The sequence below is a fragment of the Schistocerca gregaria genome, chromosome 3, assembly GCF_023897955.1.
Source record: "Schistocerca gregaria isolate iqSchGreg1 chromosome 3, iqSchGreg1.2, whole genome shotgun sequence".
NCBI lineage: Eukaryota > Metazoa > Arthropoda > Insecta > Orthoptera > Acrididae > Schistocerca > Schistocerca gregaria.
Genome location: NC_064922.1, coordinates 606,570,424 through 606,588,685, shown reverse-complemented (window position 1 = coordinate 606,588,685; position 18,262 = coordinate 606,570,424). Strand labels below are relative to the sequence as shown.

The 18,262-nt window shown below is 41.0% G+C and overlaps 1 protein-coding gene across 1 annotated transcript in view; it reads right to left on the bottom strand.

The window, feature by feature from the left end:
• Positions 1-18,262, bottom strand: part of LOC126354653 (UDP-glucosyltransferase 2-like) — a 43,424-nt gene that overhangs the window by 16,284 nt on the left and 8,878 nt on the right. The window contains exon 2 of the mRNA XM_050004429.1: positions 4,616-4,800. Coding sequence (XP_049860386.1) covers positions 4,616-4,800 — 185 coding nt within the window. The remainder of the gene's footprint in view (positions 1-4,615; positions 4,801-18,262) is intronic.

Here is an 18,262-nt window from a genome sequence, read left to right as displayed (position 1 = left end):
TTTTCGAATAACCCCCGTGTATAACGAACATTATTTATTTGATATCCTCTTCTGGATAAAAGCATCCTCTACACTTTCCAGTTCATTATGGTCTCTAGTTACATGCCTTCACCTTGCATATTTTAAAATTTCGAAACTTAATCCTTTATCCTTTCATCTACTTGCACAGCTACAGATCTCATTTACATCCATTTTTATTTTATCTCAGTTGGAATAAGGTTTCCTTCTCCATTCATTTGTGTTCCAGCTTTTAGTAGCAATTCTCAACATTCATCCTTTCATTTTCCACTGAACAAGAGTAGAAGGGCTATGTATCTTCTGGCACACTTAGTTCATTTTTGCAAAGTGAGCAGGTCAAAGCGCTGCCCATAACATGACTAGCTGTGTCCACTTATCAAGGACCTCATCACCTCTTGGCAACGATGTCACAAGCTACACCCCTTTCACAAAGATGTCATATTGGGGCAAATTCAAATCATACATAGAAAACAAGCAGTCAGTATGTAGGTGCCATGTTTAATCTGAATAACTAGCAGTAACTACGAAAATCACATGTAAGACTCACCTGCATTGTGGCAAATTGTGCCAAGTTCAAAGATATATGCATGTTAAGAAAATAAATTGGTGCCAATCAAAAAAAAATGAAACACATGAACACACAATGTTTATGTTATTAACTTATACATTATATAAGGCTTGTGCATGACCATATAGTAATTTCTGCAACATATTTGGTATAAGGCACAATTACATCTTCACACATCAGAAAATGTGTTCTGTGGAAACTAATGCCAAAAATATAACTTTAGATGCTGAAACGAAAAAGACCCAGCGATATTCCAATGCATAAATTGTTCTATAATAGTTCAAAACACATGAAGTGTGCTCTGAGTAATATCTGCTTTTCGTTTTTGGGCCATGAATAATAGCCAACTACAATGCTATGTCAGTTGTTTATTTTTTTATATCATTCAGGATGAGACCATTGCGGCATATTGCCAACATCAGGTGCAGTGTAAATACATAAGTAAGCGATGGTCTTAATATAATGTCCTGTAACTATGGTCTGAAAAGCTGTTTTGCGTCATTGGGTGTTTTTACCTTACATGTAACATTGTTGCTGTCACGTCCTGTCTTTTTAAGAATTATTACTTTCTCCTAGATGTACACTGAGGATGTACATCGGAATTTAGTTGGTTTCCATGTATGCTACTTTTCTGACAACTCGGATGACAATGGATCAGCGATATTACATGTTTACGTAGTAACCATTATAAATAAGTGATTGTGAAATTCGGTTTTTTATTATTTTTATAGGTTTGGTTCCAGTTATGTTTCCATGTAGAATTTGCTTTAGTTTTATCTGAGATTTTTTTTTTACTTTTTTAATTTTGTTGTATTTTTAATCTTTTTTATTTGACATATTAAAATTATTTTACATTTTAAAAATTAATAATATAAAGAACTAAAAATTTAAAATAAAAAACTCAAAACTTAAACAAACTCTAGGCAAAAAGATAAATATAACCAAACCTATAAAAATTATAAAAAAACAATCAAATTTCACTCAACACTTATTTGTAATGTAATCATGTAATCATGTAATATCGCTTATCCACTGTCATCCAAGTTTCCAGAAAAGTAGCATACATGGAAACCAACTAAAATCCGATATACATATCCAATGACAACCTAGAAGAAAGGAATAATTCTGAAAAAGACAGGACATGACAGTAACGATCTTACATGTAAGGTAGAAAGGCTTATAGATGCATTACAGATTTTCAGATCATAGTTACAGACCATTATATATTTATAACTTTGCAGATCATAGTTGCAGACAATTATATTAAAACCATCACTCACTTATGAAGTTACAGAGCACCTGATGATTGCAGTATGCCAAAATGGACTCACCATAAATGACACAAAATATCAATAACTTACATAGCAGTTTAGCTGGCAATTATTCATAACAATCATGTTATTTAAAGAGTAATAGTTGATCTTTCATTCTAGGCTTAAAAAGAGATTTGTACAAAAATGAAGTGACAAAGCCGATTAATGTACAAAACACATGTTGGCCAAAATTGTACAATAAGCAGGGAAGTACACTAACTCATAGGCAGTCAGAATTTCTATTTTATGAGTGCCACCTATTGGAAGAGTCATGTGTCACAATGCTCTAATCATATTTCACTAGATGTCTAAAACATGACTCAAATTAAGCGCCATAGTGACAGTTTCTTGTCCAAGAACGTAAAGATATGGACATCTCAATAATACATCTACTTGAGACAACCTGTAGGTTATTGGTGGTACATAGAGTGAACTTTCATCACTTCATGCTTCTTAAAAATTTCCACTAATGCTTCACCTCACCAATCATCAGTTTAGGGGGGAAGATGGCAATGTACCTAATTTTAAATTAGGTAAAAATATCAATGTTATTGAAAAATTAATATTTCTTTTTATTACCTTTGATCTATGAAGACTTCATATTATGTGCAAAACAAAGCTTTGATGAAGTATGTAACATTTACCGATCGACTCTGTGATGCTAAGTCTTTCTAAAACGTTTATGGGCTTTTTTCCTTTTCTTTCTCTAACCAACTACTAAATAATATCATATTACATGACATATCATATTACATGACACTCCACCCTTCCATACATGACCATGTTATAGCAATATTTTAAAAAACTGTCCTATATATCATCATGTACCAGGACAATTGAAACAAAATGTTCCATATATAGCTATGTTTACAAACCACATAAAGGTGCCACATACTGTGCTTAAAGTAATTTGTAAGCTTGGCCAGTTCTTTTTCCACTTGGAGGTAGGAAGCCAATACAATATCTATTGAAAATGGTTTACAAATTTATGGATATACAAATACACCAATAGAAGAACATCATTGTTAATTATCAACATTTGTCGTACATTCTGCACTCTTTCACCAAATGAGCTACTAGCAAATGTAATATATCCATCTTTTCATGACACTTTTGGAAACACTCTTTGTTACAATGTAGGGTAAATGTGTACCCCTGGGTGTTCGATCAGTCACTATATTTTGATAGAGTCATCCTCTCTGAATTTGCACTTGAAATAATTTCCTGCAAAGACAGCATTTTCGAGATAGCGACCTTTTATTTCTAAATTTTCCCATCGTTGACTTCGATTATATTTCATCTCAGTCGTCTCCCACCCATACGTTTGTTCATATAATTTTGTATACAAACATTTCGTATTTTCCAGTTCTCCAGTTTAATTGATACATTGCAATAAAGATGCCGCCACACCACCACATTCTTCCCATCCTACAATGGTGCTTGGTTAGTTCCTTTGCCTATGACTGTATTTTGTGCTTTTACATGTAGTTTAAACCATTTCGATTAGGTGTTTGGTATAATTTGTTAGTTAGTTCGTGAAATACGCACTTTAAATCCTTAAGTGAGACGTGGCATAACAGTTCTAACAGGTACTTATTGCAGCCATTCTCGAAATTTGCTTATGTACATAATCTTGAGTAAGGCTAAATCACTTGTAATAAAAAGGAGTAATCGCCAGTCACTATTAATTATTACATTTTTCTATTGTAGAACACAGTATACTATCTTCTTCCACTTGAATGGTGCTTGTTAAGGTGAAGCAATACAGAAGAACTTGTAAAGTCTTCAGGTGATGTCAGTTCTATGAACCAGCACTAACATAGCCTGAGAAGAAACTGTCATGACACTTTACATATTTTAAATGTGGAGTTATCAGTGAAACACTTGGAATAAAGATAATGCATGTGTGTGTGTGTGTGTGTGTGTGTGTGTGTGTGTGTGTGTGTGTTTTCCAACGTACGTTACATGTGCAAATTGCATATTATATCTAAGTCTTTGGATAAATACTATTGAACATGATGCAAAAACATTATATTATATAGATATGTTCAAGCTTTGCCAAAATGACAGCTGTGGGATACATTTTGACTGAATGTTTCATTTCAATAGCACGAAAGCACTGGTATGATTGAATGTTTCATTTTAATGCCTTTCATGCACTGTGATTAGTTGGATACAGGACAGGTTATGAGGGCAGAGTTACAAGTATGAACTGGGATTATTCCACAACATTAGATTATTGAATTTTTTGGATCTTTTAAAATTTGTTTTTACATTACAACCATCTTGAAATTTCTACCAGCGCTTCCTTGTCTTATTTAATTTTACATCAAGTTCCTCTTCGATTCCGCAAATGGAGTACTGCCAGAGAGAGACCTGTTGAGCTTGGGGTAGCTGAAACGACTACAGTGCCACGAAATTGAGGCTGCCTGAACTAGGTGTTTACTTCAGAATCCTACTGAAATGTTATTATTTCTGTTACTTTGGGACCATGACGCAATTTTATTGTGTGTGATAGATTCCAGCCTGATGTAAGACATAACTGCTGTCGTTTTGAATTGATAAAACTTTGAAAGGGCATACAACTGAACAACATCTGGCACACGCTGACATCTAAAGGAGAGTTTCACTGATATTTTAATACTCAATACACTTCATTTAGCAACACCTGTAACATATTTTATTTGTTGTATAAAGAAACTCACGTTGAGCTTACTTCATAAATTCTTTCATTGGCTCCAAATCAAACTGAACGTCGCACCCAATTTCAGCCATATCAAAAATAAATTTTAGGATCGCCATAGGAGACGTTGGATCAGGAAATTCATTGAAATCAATCCTTTCTCTGAAGGCTTTGCTACTCAATGAAATGTCTATTTCAGAGTAGTTTGCAGTGGGAACCTGAAACAAGTATGAAAATGTAGTATGTTAGTTGATAAAATAACAGTCCACTATAGCCTGACAGTACATTTAACAAAAAGTGTTTTGTGCAGTATAATCCAATAGAAAATATAAACATAATCTATTCACTGTATCTTCTTCCTGATTAATTTCTGTGATGCAGTACATTAATATTTCTTTGCATTACAGCAGCAGAACGTCATCCTTAATATATGTAGATATTTTCTCCCATAGTGGCTTTCTCAATATCTAATGTGTACACTCATATGGGTGCCTCAGCTGTCGTGAAGTTATAAGCGATCTTATTCAGTAATGCCGTTTGCAGGTATTTAGAAAATTTTGTCTTTGATAAATACAGAAGGAAGTCTAGAAGGCCTAACGCTGAATCGGCAACGAGGCCTGAGAAAGGGGTACTCTCTAATTCTGGGAATGCCTGGTGCATCACTTAGAGCAGCCTCTGATGAGGGTGATGGTGCTACATCTTCTTGGGTAACGACTGCTGGTTTGTTGTCAGCTAACTGTGGCTAAGCATACAATTACAATAAATTACTTTTTTCTAAAAAATAGAATCCATCAACATTAAGGATCCTCAAAGTACGCCATATACTCACTGTATCGTTATAATGTACCACGTCACTCACGATATATGCTGATCTATCTGTAACGTGGTATGTTGAAATTTCTCAGTGAAGTAAAATCTTCTCTCTTCAGAAGACCAAAAACTAAGTTACTCTTTTAGCGGAGTCACGTTTGCTACGACTGCTGTACTGAAACCAGTTTCACTCTTGTCTCCAAAGTGGTGAAGGACGGAGCTGAGGCATGCGATCGCCTGGTAGCACGGAGAGCACAGAATTAAGAATGCTTTCTCAGCAACAACATTCTTTATTAACTGGAACTTGAAACAAGAGATCGATGAATGCTGGCCAGGAACTGGCCATGGCTAGTGGGCGCCGGGTGAGCACGCTGAGGCAGCAGCATCCTCTGGCAACAGGACAGTGGCTGCTGGGCCGCCAGCGACGACTCGGCAGACCCGTTTCGAAGCTTAGCACCATGCGGGCTACCTGACGGCCGAGTCTGTTACGACAGAAGGCAGCCCACTCTCATGTCGTTGGCTGAGGGAACGCTGTGTTGGGTTAAGCAGGTATGGCCAACCTTCGTTGACCCTTGGCTCGGATTCACGTAATTCAGCTCGTGACCCTTCTCATCCCGTGACACGATAGAACCGCTCATAGGGCATAAAATCAAAACTATAGCGTCTGTGACATTAATGTTTGCCGCGCGGGATTAGCCGAGCGGTCTCAGGCGTTGCAGTCATGGACTGTGCAGCTGGTTCCGGCGGAGGTTCGAGTCCATGGGTGTGTGTGTGTGTGTGTGTCCTTAGGATAATTTAGGTTAAGTAGTGTGTAAGCTTAAGTCCCATAAGATTTCACACACATTTGAACATTTTTGTTGTTGTTGACATTAATGTTTACCTGGTAATGCACCGGTACAAATTGCACCCCTTTCCCGACGTGCCTCATGAACAAACGATGTCCCAAATCAGCGTTTAGAGAATACACTCATTTTATGTAGAACACATCTTCAGACCGTTACATTTATTCACAGGTTGTGATCATTGTTTCTTTACTTATTACATTTTGCAATAGCTGTCTTAAAAACTTCCATTACAAAATTCTGAAACGCCATTACTAAACAAACAATGTTCACGTGACATAAAACAACGCAAATTCGTGAAGATGGGATCTTGACACGTCGCCTAAAAAGGCTACTGACTGGTGCTGATTCTCCCATTTCAACAGTTCCAGTGTTCTAATACACCCACTACCGACAAAAATTACTTGCTAATAGTCAGTACGAGAAAGAACGGAAAACAAAATACGACACGCAAATAGGGAATCCCAGTCGACAAGGAATTAGGAGTACGTTTACGATTTTTAGGCACAATCACCTCATTCGAATGTTTGAAATTTAGTGTGTTACCACCCACAAACACAATTAGCAAACTTTTTTTTTAACTACCCAAAACTAATTTGTCACCGATCGCCTAGGCCTGGGTTGTTTCTGTAACACCTAACAAATTAAACCATCGTTACTTTGTTCATTTTAAAAAGTTCAAAAGTCTACGTCGCCTGAACTTTGCATGTATGGGAAGTAGTAGACAGAAGTCAAACTGGAAAAATGCAAACAACAGAATGGCGAATTGTTAACGGATAGTACTCGCCCCCACACGCACACCACCTTATGGCAATACTTAAAATATTTTTGTCGGCATCAATACTGTTCATAAATATTACCGGTGTTGACAATATCTCAGTGTCCCCCTCAGACAGTCACTGTATTGGCGTTTTAACAATAATATTGACGTGTTAGGGCCCATTAACCTCCATGTGACAATTTTACCATTGTAGATGATAGGCACTAATTGTATGCTGTTAGCACTGCACAAAATGTCCGAAGCTGCTCAAAACCTGACAGTCGAAGGTACTAAAACATTTTACAGACTTAACCCATTACAATAATGCAGTGTACATTTGACATTGACACAATAGCAGCGTCCATATCATATAATTTCGAAGGTATGGCATCCGGGACGTTAATACGAGGGAATAACTTATTTTAGCGTGGCCCACATGCCCTGGCAATAAATTATACCTCAAAATATGTCTTTGCTATGTCTCCAAAAAATTTCTTCTGCCGGTCGGACTGGAAACACTCTCACAGGGTGGAACTGGCTCGCAGGTCTGCGGCAAACCCACCCATGGGCTACAGGATGTACCAAATTAGTCCCCCACTATTGATAGAATGTCGTGTTGCAGAATTCTATCCTAGCATTATTGCAGAGCACAGCAGTAGGATTATATAAGTAGATGGATACCTTGCATACACCAAGACTGGTTTAGATGGCCTGCCTGAGGCCAATCTGAAACGTTGCCTCCCTTATTTGGGGAATTCGATCTTCAGAATTTCTAGTGTGCTTCTGAACCTGTGAAATACTAAAACCACATGAGAGTACTGTGTCTATAGTTTTTCCCTCTCCTTCACACCACTGTTCACATTTTATATGTGCTTGTTTTCCTTGCCTACACTAGTACACTGGCGAATCCACGTGAGTAGCGCTCGCTGTCCATCACTCGCTTCACCTGCGCATGCAGAAGAATGTAGCGGTCTGTTTCCACACTGGGTGTCACGCGGTTTCACTCAGCGCCATGCGCCTCTCAGCCACCGCGTGCTGGGCAACGGCTGCGTGGCCCTGCCAAAATGAAGCGCCACTACTGAGCCAAGCATTAGTATACATTTAAGATTACTTTTTATTTTCAGCTGTAGACTTTGCATATTTCCAAAGGAGAAAATTGAATGCCGCATACCTGAGATTCCTTGTTACTAAAGCGATTGGGTAGTATTACATATAAGAAAACCTAAAGTGATAATCGAATACTGAATGTTACTGAAGGTCATAGATTTATCTGTGGAAGTCTTCATTCGCTTCACTGAAAGCAGATGAACTAATGCTGAACTGATTAATATTTTGCACTTCACTTTGTACTTCTTTTATAATGAACAAAAAATTTCAGTAGGCTCTCCTGAGTATATCGAGCAAATGAACTAGTATGAATCGTCACTACTGATAATATAAAGTTCATTTAACGCATACAGGAAAGAAGTACACAATATATACTGGTAAGCAGGGATGGGAATTTTCGAATAAACTTCTTTCTGGATAATTATACGAATAAGTATTTCGTTCTAACAAAGGTACTCGTCAATATATTACTTGTAACTTAATTAACGAATGTAATGCCACCTTATTTTCTTTCTTTACTTCTTGTACAGAATTCTGTAACTGATTATTTGCCATTGGCTGAGTGCAATTTCTATCGTGTAAGCAAAACTTTAATGGTGGCTCGGTGGTTTAAGTTTCAAACTACAAAACCAAAGGTTTTGGGTTCGATCCTTGTTTGGTCTTATGATTTTCTGTCATTTGTATCTTCTTCCACCTGTAACATTGACAAAAAAGCTGTCAGTTTACATTGTGGTTTGGAGTACATGTTTAAATGTAGATCTACCTCTAACTGCCTGTCAGTACAGAAGCGGGAGGAAGTCAAGGGCACACCGCCATACCTAGTAAAGCACTGGAGTGTTCAAAACAACCTTCGAGTTCAGCATGGATTTACTTGATTTGTAGTGTAACAAATCAAACACAAAAATACTTATAGGCAGACGGCCTTAGCATTTACGTTACCGATGTGGCCATATTCATTTGTTTCTGCACCAGTCAGTAATTCTCCCCCTCCCCCTCCTAACACCCACAAGGATGCTTCGTAAGTAGCCAACAATGTGTACTCAGCCGCTAAAACCTGTAAATTTTCATTACCTTCTTTACATTGATAACACTATCAGATACGGGTGTCTTCTGGATACAATTACACAGTTTGGTCGTGTTTGCAGTGCTACAGAATGAGTGAACCAAATAAGAACTCTGTGCCCGCTGACGAGTAACATCAGCATACTTTCAACCTGAAATCTCTCAGAATGGTTAGGAAAGGCTCCTGAATGTTTAAAGTCATTCAAACAGGTTTCAGGGTTCACTCTGATTAAGCTTTCCCTTAGAACGTTGAATATTTTTCGATATGACGTGTGTAAATGCAGTTACATAGAGCTTTGAGACTGGAAAACTCTAGAAGAAAGAGTAGGTTTGATACGCAAAACAGTTCGTAATACTGCAACACACTGTCAACTTTTTATCGAGAAAGTGTCATGAGAGGACTGGAAGACTTTTTTGCCTTCTTGCACCAAACAACACTATTTCTGCAATGCCAAATCACAATTCAAAAACAAATCGTTGCTGTCCATGACCAAGGGAGGCCTATAACGAGATGCAGCACAATATAATACGGAAAGAAATGTTGAAAAAACGATGTCACGAGTTAAAAGGCCATATCATGTCGTAAAAGATATGTTTTACTTTGAATATGATTTTAGGAGATGGAATGTGACGTGGAATCACTACAAAATATGTACAAAAACTTCTGATTTGTCGATTTTTTCTGAAGACGATTGTGACTGAAAACCTTGTATCGTTATCACGACATAAAGATTTCAGAAGATAATACGCATTAGTATGCACTTTACATGTATAGAAAGTATTTTCTTTGGTGTGCCAGAATGGCAATTCTTTGTAAATCAGATGTTTGAGAAAAATAGATGTTTTGAAAACAAATTTAGAAGCAACGAAAAGTACACTTGTTTAGTAAATGACAAAGCCTTGGGGCTATAGATATCACTGGGTCATATTTATCTATCACTCGTAATACTTTTAGTCACGTCTGAGGAATAATTGTTTTCATTTGTGCAAATAAACAATATGTACAATAAACATTTTGTTATTCATGAATAACGAATAATAATTTTTAATCTCTATTCGTCATTGTCATTGGAATAAATGTGCCCAACCCACGTGGACAGCGAGGCGCATCTCACATGCACACAGTTCAAATTCGCACAATATTTGAAAGTGAGTGCAAGTGGGTAATCCCCGTGTGGCTGCTGGGAAACTCATGACATCCGCCTGGCCGCAGCCAAGCACTCGCTTGCTTGTGTTATTAGGGGAGAAAGCATCGGTCACATTCAACGATTTCCGCCAACGTTCGCGAAATGTATTTGTGTTCTTGTGACACACCGCAGATACGTGCAGACTACACAGATGGACCACGCGCTTGCAGAGCTCTACCCTGTACCCTGCATCACAAAGCGCACAGCTGGTCCACCCACAATGATAGGATACCTTGTTGTTGACACGCTGGCTTGATAGACATTGATCTAGGCGACTGTATGAGTGGATGGCTTCCCGACGATTATGGATATAGGTCACACAAGCGACGGCTAGGATTAAGAAAGTTCTTCAGAACGGAATTCCCATTACTTGGTGCTTGTGCGGTGTTGCTGAATATGCTGGAAGAACTGTTCCCTAGTAATGTGTCCAGTCTGCCCTGCTAACAGATTATCGGAGTTAAGTGTGGTTGAATCAGGTATTGCACTCAGGTAAGTTAGATTCCTTACTGGTGGTATTTTGAAAGGATTATCATGTAGTTTCAACATAAAGCACGTTAGGTTCTGAGCCGTTGTTCATTTCGTAGTCTGTGAAAGCTTGCTGTTTGGCATTGAGCCTTGTTAAACAGTATGCCGCTGTCCGTAATTTCAGTCGTCCTCTTATCCTGGGGCGTCCTTGCCCGTAGCAGGTGACGCCACATTATACACTGGGTACACCCACACAGGTTAAAAAATGGTTCAAATGGCTGTAAGCACTGTGGGACTTAACATCTGAGGTCATCAGTCAACTAGACGTAGAACTACTTGAAACTAACCAATCGAAGGACATCACACACATCCATGACTGAGGCAGGATTCGAACCTGCTACCGTAGCAGCACCGCGGTTCCGGACTGAAGCACCTAGAACCGCTCTTCCACAGCGGCCAGCCACAGAGAGGTCCTACTTTCTGAAAATATATGTGTTTTACGGGCGTCCGGTAGGCATGCTCCTATGTGCGCTCCACTCAGACAGTTTGGACAAATATATATCGCAACCTGGTCCTATGGCACCGGTGCAGTCACTCTGCTGCCATAAATGCATTAGTCATTTTATCAATAACTAACAGAATGTCCTTTGTTCTGATATGTTCAAATACCTCTAAAGTTACAAAGTTTACTGGATATATATCTGTCACATAGGATTCATTTCTGCCTTTAGTGACTGCTACGCCAGATCTCTTCCTCTTTGGCAAGGTACGACCAGGCTGTGCAGAAGTGAATTGCTTGCATTGTTGTGCCACTTTTCGTTTGTTGCCCCCTCCCGAATTTTTGAACAATGTCGTAACAATGGTAAACCTTCTAATGAGTCCTGAAAATGTCGAATACGTCTTATGTAGAAGGTTGATTTTCGGGTAGCGAATTACAGTTTCCATTTCAATTGGAGTGTCATCCCGACCACGTGACACAGACGTTGATAACGAGTAAATAATTATTTATTTTTATTTTTGCTCTTCAGAGTGAAAGTGCTCGTGAGCATAACCCATTCTCCAACTCAGTATATAAACAACTCGGAATTCTGTGGGCCCAATCACTCCTGTCGTCCAGAGCTGTTGCCCATGGCGCCATAGTGTCCATGAAGTCTTTGCGGAAATTTGGAACTGATGCACTGTTTTTCCCTACTCTCGGTTTCGCTATCGCAAATGGTGATGGCATTTTCCATCCATAGAGTAACCTGTGCAGTAGCCCTCCGCCCCCACCCCCCAACTAGCCGCGTGGTCTAACGCGCTGCTTCCCGAAGGGGGGAGGCGTGCCGATCCCGGGCAACGAATCCGGCTGGCGGATTAGTGTCGAGGTCTAGTATGCCGGGCAGCCTGTGGATAGTTTTTAAGGCGGTTTTCTATTTGCCTCGGCGGATGCGGGCTGTTTCCCCTTATTCCGTCTGAGTTACACGATGTCGGCAATTGCACCGACGCGTACGCGTACACCATAATTACTCTACCACATTGGGGTTACACTCGTCTGGTATGACACGTTCCCTGGTGAGGGACGAGGGGAGGGGGAGTGTCCACTTAGGGCCGAACCGCACAATAACCCTGGGTTCGGTGTGGGGCGGCGGTGGGGTGAGTCGACTGCTGTAGCCTGGTGTGGGGTTGTGAACTACTAAGGGCTATGGCGGGGACTTAGCCTCTCCATCGTTTCTGGATCCTCGTTTCAATACACAATACGCACACCCTGTACAGTTATAGATCCATTGTGGGTGTAACGAATACGTTTTTAATTTAATAATTCGTTACAAACGACAAAACTCTCTTATTACCTTAGTACCTTAGTCCATATCGGCATTTCTGGAGTACCCAATAAACAAATTAGTAACCATTGATTCGGAATGGCTGTCATTCCTAAGCAGCGCGAAAACTGATCCATTATAGATAACACAAATGGAGTTACAACTGTTTTCTACCGCAGTTGATCCAATATGTCCAACCAATCACCTCAAATACTTTCCTGCCTTTCGGTAATCTCCACAGAAGAACTCTGCTCTTAACATGCACTACGCACAGTTCTTTACATACTGCTCTGCGTCCTGCTTACGTGTTCCGCTACATGTTCTGATCCTCAGTATCCTCCATGAAAATGGTTTTTATTTCCAGATGTAATGTTCTACTTTAGTCTCCGAGCAGGGCAGGTTGGTTCTGGATGCGACTTCTCTTACAGTCTTCCCGGTCTATGACCCGATGACCGGCCCCCACCCACCTTTTCAGTTTTTTAGATTTGGTATCACCTTTTATGTCTTTACTGTGGTTGTTTAGTGTTCATTATTTTATAATTTGACTCACCTGACTGTATCCGTCCAGTTTTAGCAGACCCTCTTTCTTCTGTGACTATAATGGTTCAAATGGCTCTGAGCACTATGGTATTTAACGTCTGAGGTCATCAGTCCCCTAGAACTTTGAACTACTTAAACCTAACTAACCTAAGGATATCACACACATCCATGCCCCAGGCAGGATTCGTACCTGCGAACGTAGCGGTCGCGCGGTTCCAGACTGTAGCGCCTACAACAGCTTGGCCACCCCGGGCGGCTCTGAGACTAACTATGGAATCGCGGGACTGATGACCTCTCCGTTTGGTCCCATACAACTCTAAATTAATCAATCAATTAATGAAGTAGGCTGATATTTGACCAGACGATCTGCAGATACAGAACTGAGTCTCTCGTGGCCACTCGCGCGCTTTCGGTCTCGGGTGGAGTTGAATCCGCCGGCAGGAAGGAAGCAGTGTGCCAAGCAAGCGGTCGTGTGTGCTTGGTTTGCTGTTGGCTTCCAGCTCCAGGGACGATAGTGGCCAACAACTTGCAGCAAAAAGCAGCCTTTCCGTGATGCTCCATATAAAACACCGAGTGAGCAGCTTCTGGAACGTTACGCCAGAATTCAGTTCTCATGTGACGTACTTCGAGCGTAGTTTTCATGTTACGCAGTCCTCTTTGTGCGTCTTCACCGCCGTGTTTAAGTGCGAGCTTGATAGCGTATGGAAGTGAACTTTTCTGACGGAAAGGCGTTATTATTGCGAGTGGTACCTGACGTCGCGATAGGCTAAGCTCAGTTTCCCTTGGGGAAAATCATCCTAGGGTGTTTATTGGTCATTTCCCTCTAATGACTACGTGCAGCCGGCCGGAGTGGCCGTGCGGTTCTAGGCGCTACAGTCTGGAGCCGAGCGACTGCTGCGGTAGCATGTTCGAATCCTGCCACGGGCATGCATGTGTGTGATGTCCTTAGGTTAGTTACGTTTAATTAGTTCTAAGTTCTGGGCGACTGATTAGTCGCATAGTGCTCAGAGCCATTTGAACCATTTGACTAAGTGCATAATGTTTTGCTGAGTTACAAATCTAATGTTTCTTGTCCTTCGTCTTAGCACCCAACGCTAAACTTTAACTGTATCCTTTTAAACAATCATACGGGAGTTGTTCACTGTTTGTTAAATAACCATTTGTTTGCTTCTTATGTGAGAAGCATTCTGTTAGTCGCGGACCAAGTAACTGCACTTCCTGTCGTATGTTCTATGTACTCTCGTGGTTGTTGAGGTCTTGCTAAAGTGTGCGAGTGTTCATTGAAGTGTGGATATAGTATCTACTATACATATTGACTTCTCTTTCTGAACTACCGAGAGAAAAATAAATTGCTTGGTTTAGCCTGTGGGCCACAGATGTCTGTAGATTGCTACAATATAATTATATGTATCTGTTCTCTGCTTTAAATTTTGTTCTTCGTGTGCTTTAGAAGCATCTAATTTGCGTGTGTCGGCCAGCGTATTGTGAGGCGTGTCGTTCCCCAGTACGCCATGGCCAATCTTGTTTATGCTCCTCTGCTCTGGAGTCTATTTGACGCTTTAGTACCTGATACTGAGTAATTGTTACGTTTTGTTAATGTGTTTTGATGTTTAATTCAGGGTGCTTAAGGTAGTTTCAGCTCTGTTGAAACATACAGCTTGTACTGCTGTTGGAAATCCTATAAGAGATTAGAGATTTTAATTGCGATACAATTTTCCCACTTAATGTTTCAGAGTTATTTGAAAGCTGATCTCTGTTTATATTAAAATTTATCTGATCAATATTAAGCAAGGAATCTGTTGGAGCAATTTTTGTACCAATAATTCTGGTAATTTTTTTTAATGTCAGAATGTACTTTATGTTCCTTTTCTAGGTGCACTCGGTGGTGATATAGGATCTGACCTGGTGACGGGGATAGGCCGCCAGAAGAACCAACAACTCAGCTAAGAGTTGCATATTCACCGCCAGTAGGGGAATGGACCCGTCCGGAAGCTGTGGCTACGTCTCCGTCGTCTGGTACAGGTTACTAGGGAATCTATTGGTCAGGTGAGTGCCGTGCTGGACAGCTACGCCGCTTTCTTCCGGTCCTGAGAAAAATCTCACGTTCCTACTGGGTGACCAGCTATCACGAGCACAGGTGTACCGAATGCTGGTTCAGATCCCGCACTGGTTTCATCTAATTGGATTTATGGCTGGTAGTATCAGATTTGCGAAGGCGAGGGTCAGTGAACTGAAAAGTAAAGTAATGACGCTACAAATAAAATTTAGTGCTTTAGAATGGGCAAGAAGTGCAGACAAGAGAGAGGAAGACAAATGCATTGTTATCAGATAAATCGGAAGATTCTTTTGCCACAGGGAGACGGAGTGCGGATAGTGAGTCATGTCGTTTTCTTAAGTTTCAAAATCCACTTTTAAGAGTGGTTCAAATGGATCAAATGGCTCTAAGCACTATGCGACTTAACTTCTGAGGTCATCAGTCGCCTAGAACTTAGAACTAATTAAACCTAACTAACCTAAGGACATCACACACATCCATGCTCGAGGCAGGATTCGAACCTGCGACCGTAACGGTCGCTCGGCTCCAGACTATAGCGCCTAGAACCGCAAGGCCACTCCGGCCAGGCTGTTTAAGAGTGCTGAAAGGAGTGGAGTACCTTGCCATCAACACTATGCAACAACTAGTAAAATTTTTATGGTTTTCTGTAAATTCAGACAGGCAGGTTAGTGTGTTCAAGGTTTCATGGAGTGTCCTGACAGACCATGGGGTAAATGCGCACTAGGATTTTGAAGGAGTGGTTACCAGCCAGGCTTAAGAACTACTTGTTTAACCAAAATCTTTCTTCTGTTAAACAGGTGAGAGCCATTGACTGAATCTTTACAGGAGTTTAGAACGGCAGCACTAGTAGTTTATGTCCAGCTGTAAGTCTGAGGTGGTAGCCACTATTGTGCAGGACATGGACACAGAAATGGCTCTGAGCACTATGGGACTTAACGTCTGAGGTCATCAGTCTTCTAGACAGAACTAATTAAACCTAACTAACCTAAGGACATCACACACATCCATGCCCGAGGCAGGATTCGAACCTGTGACAGTAGTGGTCGCACAGTTCCAGACTGTAGCGCCTAGAACCGCTCAGCCACACCGGCCGGCCTTACAACCCCGCCACGCGAACCTTTATCGCGGTTGATGTCTAGCCTCTCGCTTTGACTTTGTTGTTGATGGTTTCCTGTAGGAATGGCGTTTTTCCTGACCCTTCGAGGTGTTGGTGGCGAAAGGTTTGCGCATTCACTTGTTGTTAGGATCTGTTTTTGTCAAAGGACTACGTTAGTTCTGAATCATTCACGGCGGTTTTCCATTTCAAATTGTCCATGTGTAAGGTTTCGTTTGTGTCAGCACTACAAATTCTCGGGTGGTATTCCACAGCAGCTAATTACGGTGGATCTGATGTGACTCATTTGTCCAGGGAAGAAGCTCAAGGTGTTACAGCGACGGATGGATTATGTGTGACCAATAAAACTGCATATCGTATCTGGCCGTCGGATGAGGTACCAGGTAGGAAGTCCCCTTACATTATGTGGCTTCCTAAAATGAAAATGGAAAATATGCCGAATGAGGGAATTAGTCCTTACTCTACACCTCCTTCTGTCTCTAACATTTTCTTGGTGGCAAACAGTAATGGTGGGGGATATACACGACTAGTTGATTATCTGGTTTTGAATCATAAGGTGATTCCGGAGTCTGTTCCTCTTTCAGATTTATATCACTGGCTCACTTGGTTCGTAGGGGCTCGGCATTTCACTGTGGCCGATTTGAACCAAGCATATTACCAAATTCTCCTAACGGAGGAAGCCAATGTGACCACTTCATTTACCATCGATTGGAACTTGGAGTTATTTGGTTGCGCTTCAAGTTGTCGACGAGTGCGGCTGTTTTACTTAGGCTCTTGGATTCGGGGATGGACAACATTAAGTTCAGATTTGCGTAAAATTACCTGGATGACGTAGTGGTTTACAGTACATCATTTCCAAACATCTCTAACACCACCGTCAGGTCCAGTTGTGTGGCGCTTCAGGAGATATCTTTCCTAGGGCATCTGGTCCCGGCCAACAGAGTGAGTTGAACACTCACGAACTCGGGCTGTATACCACTTTTAGTCTCCTATAACTAAAAGGAGAATAGCGAGGTTCATGGGAATGGTTAATTTTTTTAAAATTCATTTACAAATTCCATGAATTGACAAGGCTTTTAAATTTGTTACGATGGAAAGGGGAACCGTTGAGACTGAGAGAGAGCCAACAGGGAGCCTTCGATGACTTGAAGACTGCATTAAATAATGCTCTGGTATTGGCGGGTATAGATTTAGACCATCATCTCATCTTTCAAACCTGCGCCTCCAATTCAGGGCCAGTGGCGGTATTGTTGCAGGAGAGAGACGGAGAGCACAGGCCAGTCGCCTGCGCATCCAGTTCGTTGACGCCCACTGAAAGTAAATATCTAGTGTTTGCCACTGGGAAATTAATTTTTCTATTATTCATGCTTCAGACGGAAACCCATGCCCTCACTTTGGTGATGCCCTCACTTTGGTGTTGGCACAACCTCATAAAACTGGGTGCATTGCCCATCGGACAGTGCGGTTATTCACTTCCAAATTCTCCGTCAGGCATACAAGAGGACAGGACAACCTGATAGCGGACGTGGTCGAGTGTTTGTGGGAAGAGGGTGAGGGCTCTTCCACCTAGGGTTCAGGTGGAGGGGAGGTTGTTAGTGCGGTGCTTACCGAGGTGTCAAATTTGTATGCTGAGCTAGGTGAGCAGTAGGAGCATTACCTGGAATAGAGGATCACGAAGCGTGGTTTGGAAACTGCTGAAGATATCCCAGGATATGAGATGAAAAAAGTGATTTTCTGATCCCATACTAGGAAGGTTGGGAACTTAGACTTGACTGCCCCGGCTGCTGGTACTGGCTGTATCCTGACACTGAGTTCGTTTTAGGACATAATCTGGCAAATTACAAAACGATGCACAAGATTAAGCAGTCTTTGACATGGCCATCATTGTTTGAGGATATGAGCACAATTGTGGATCAGTGCAGGGAGCCGTCGATGACT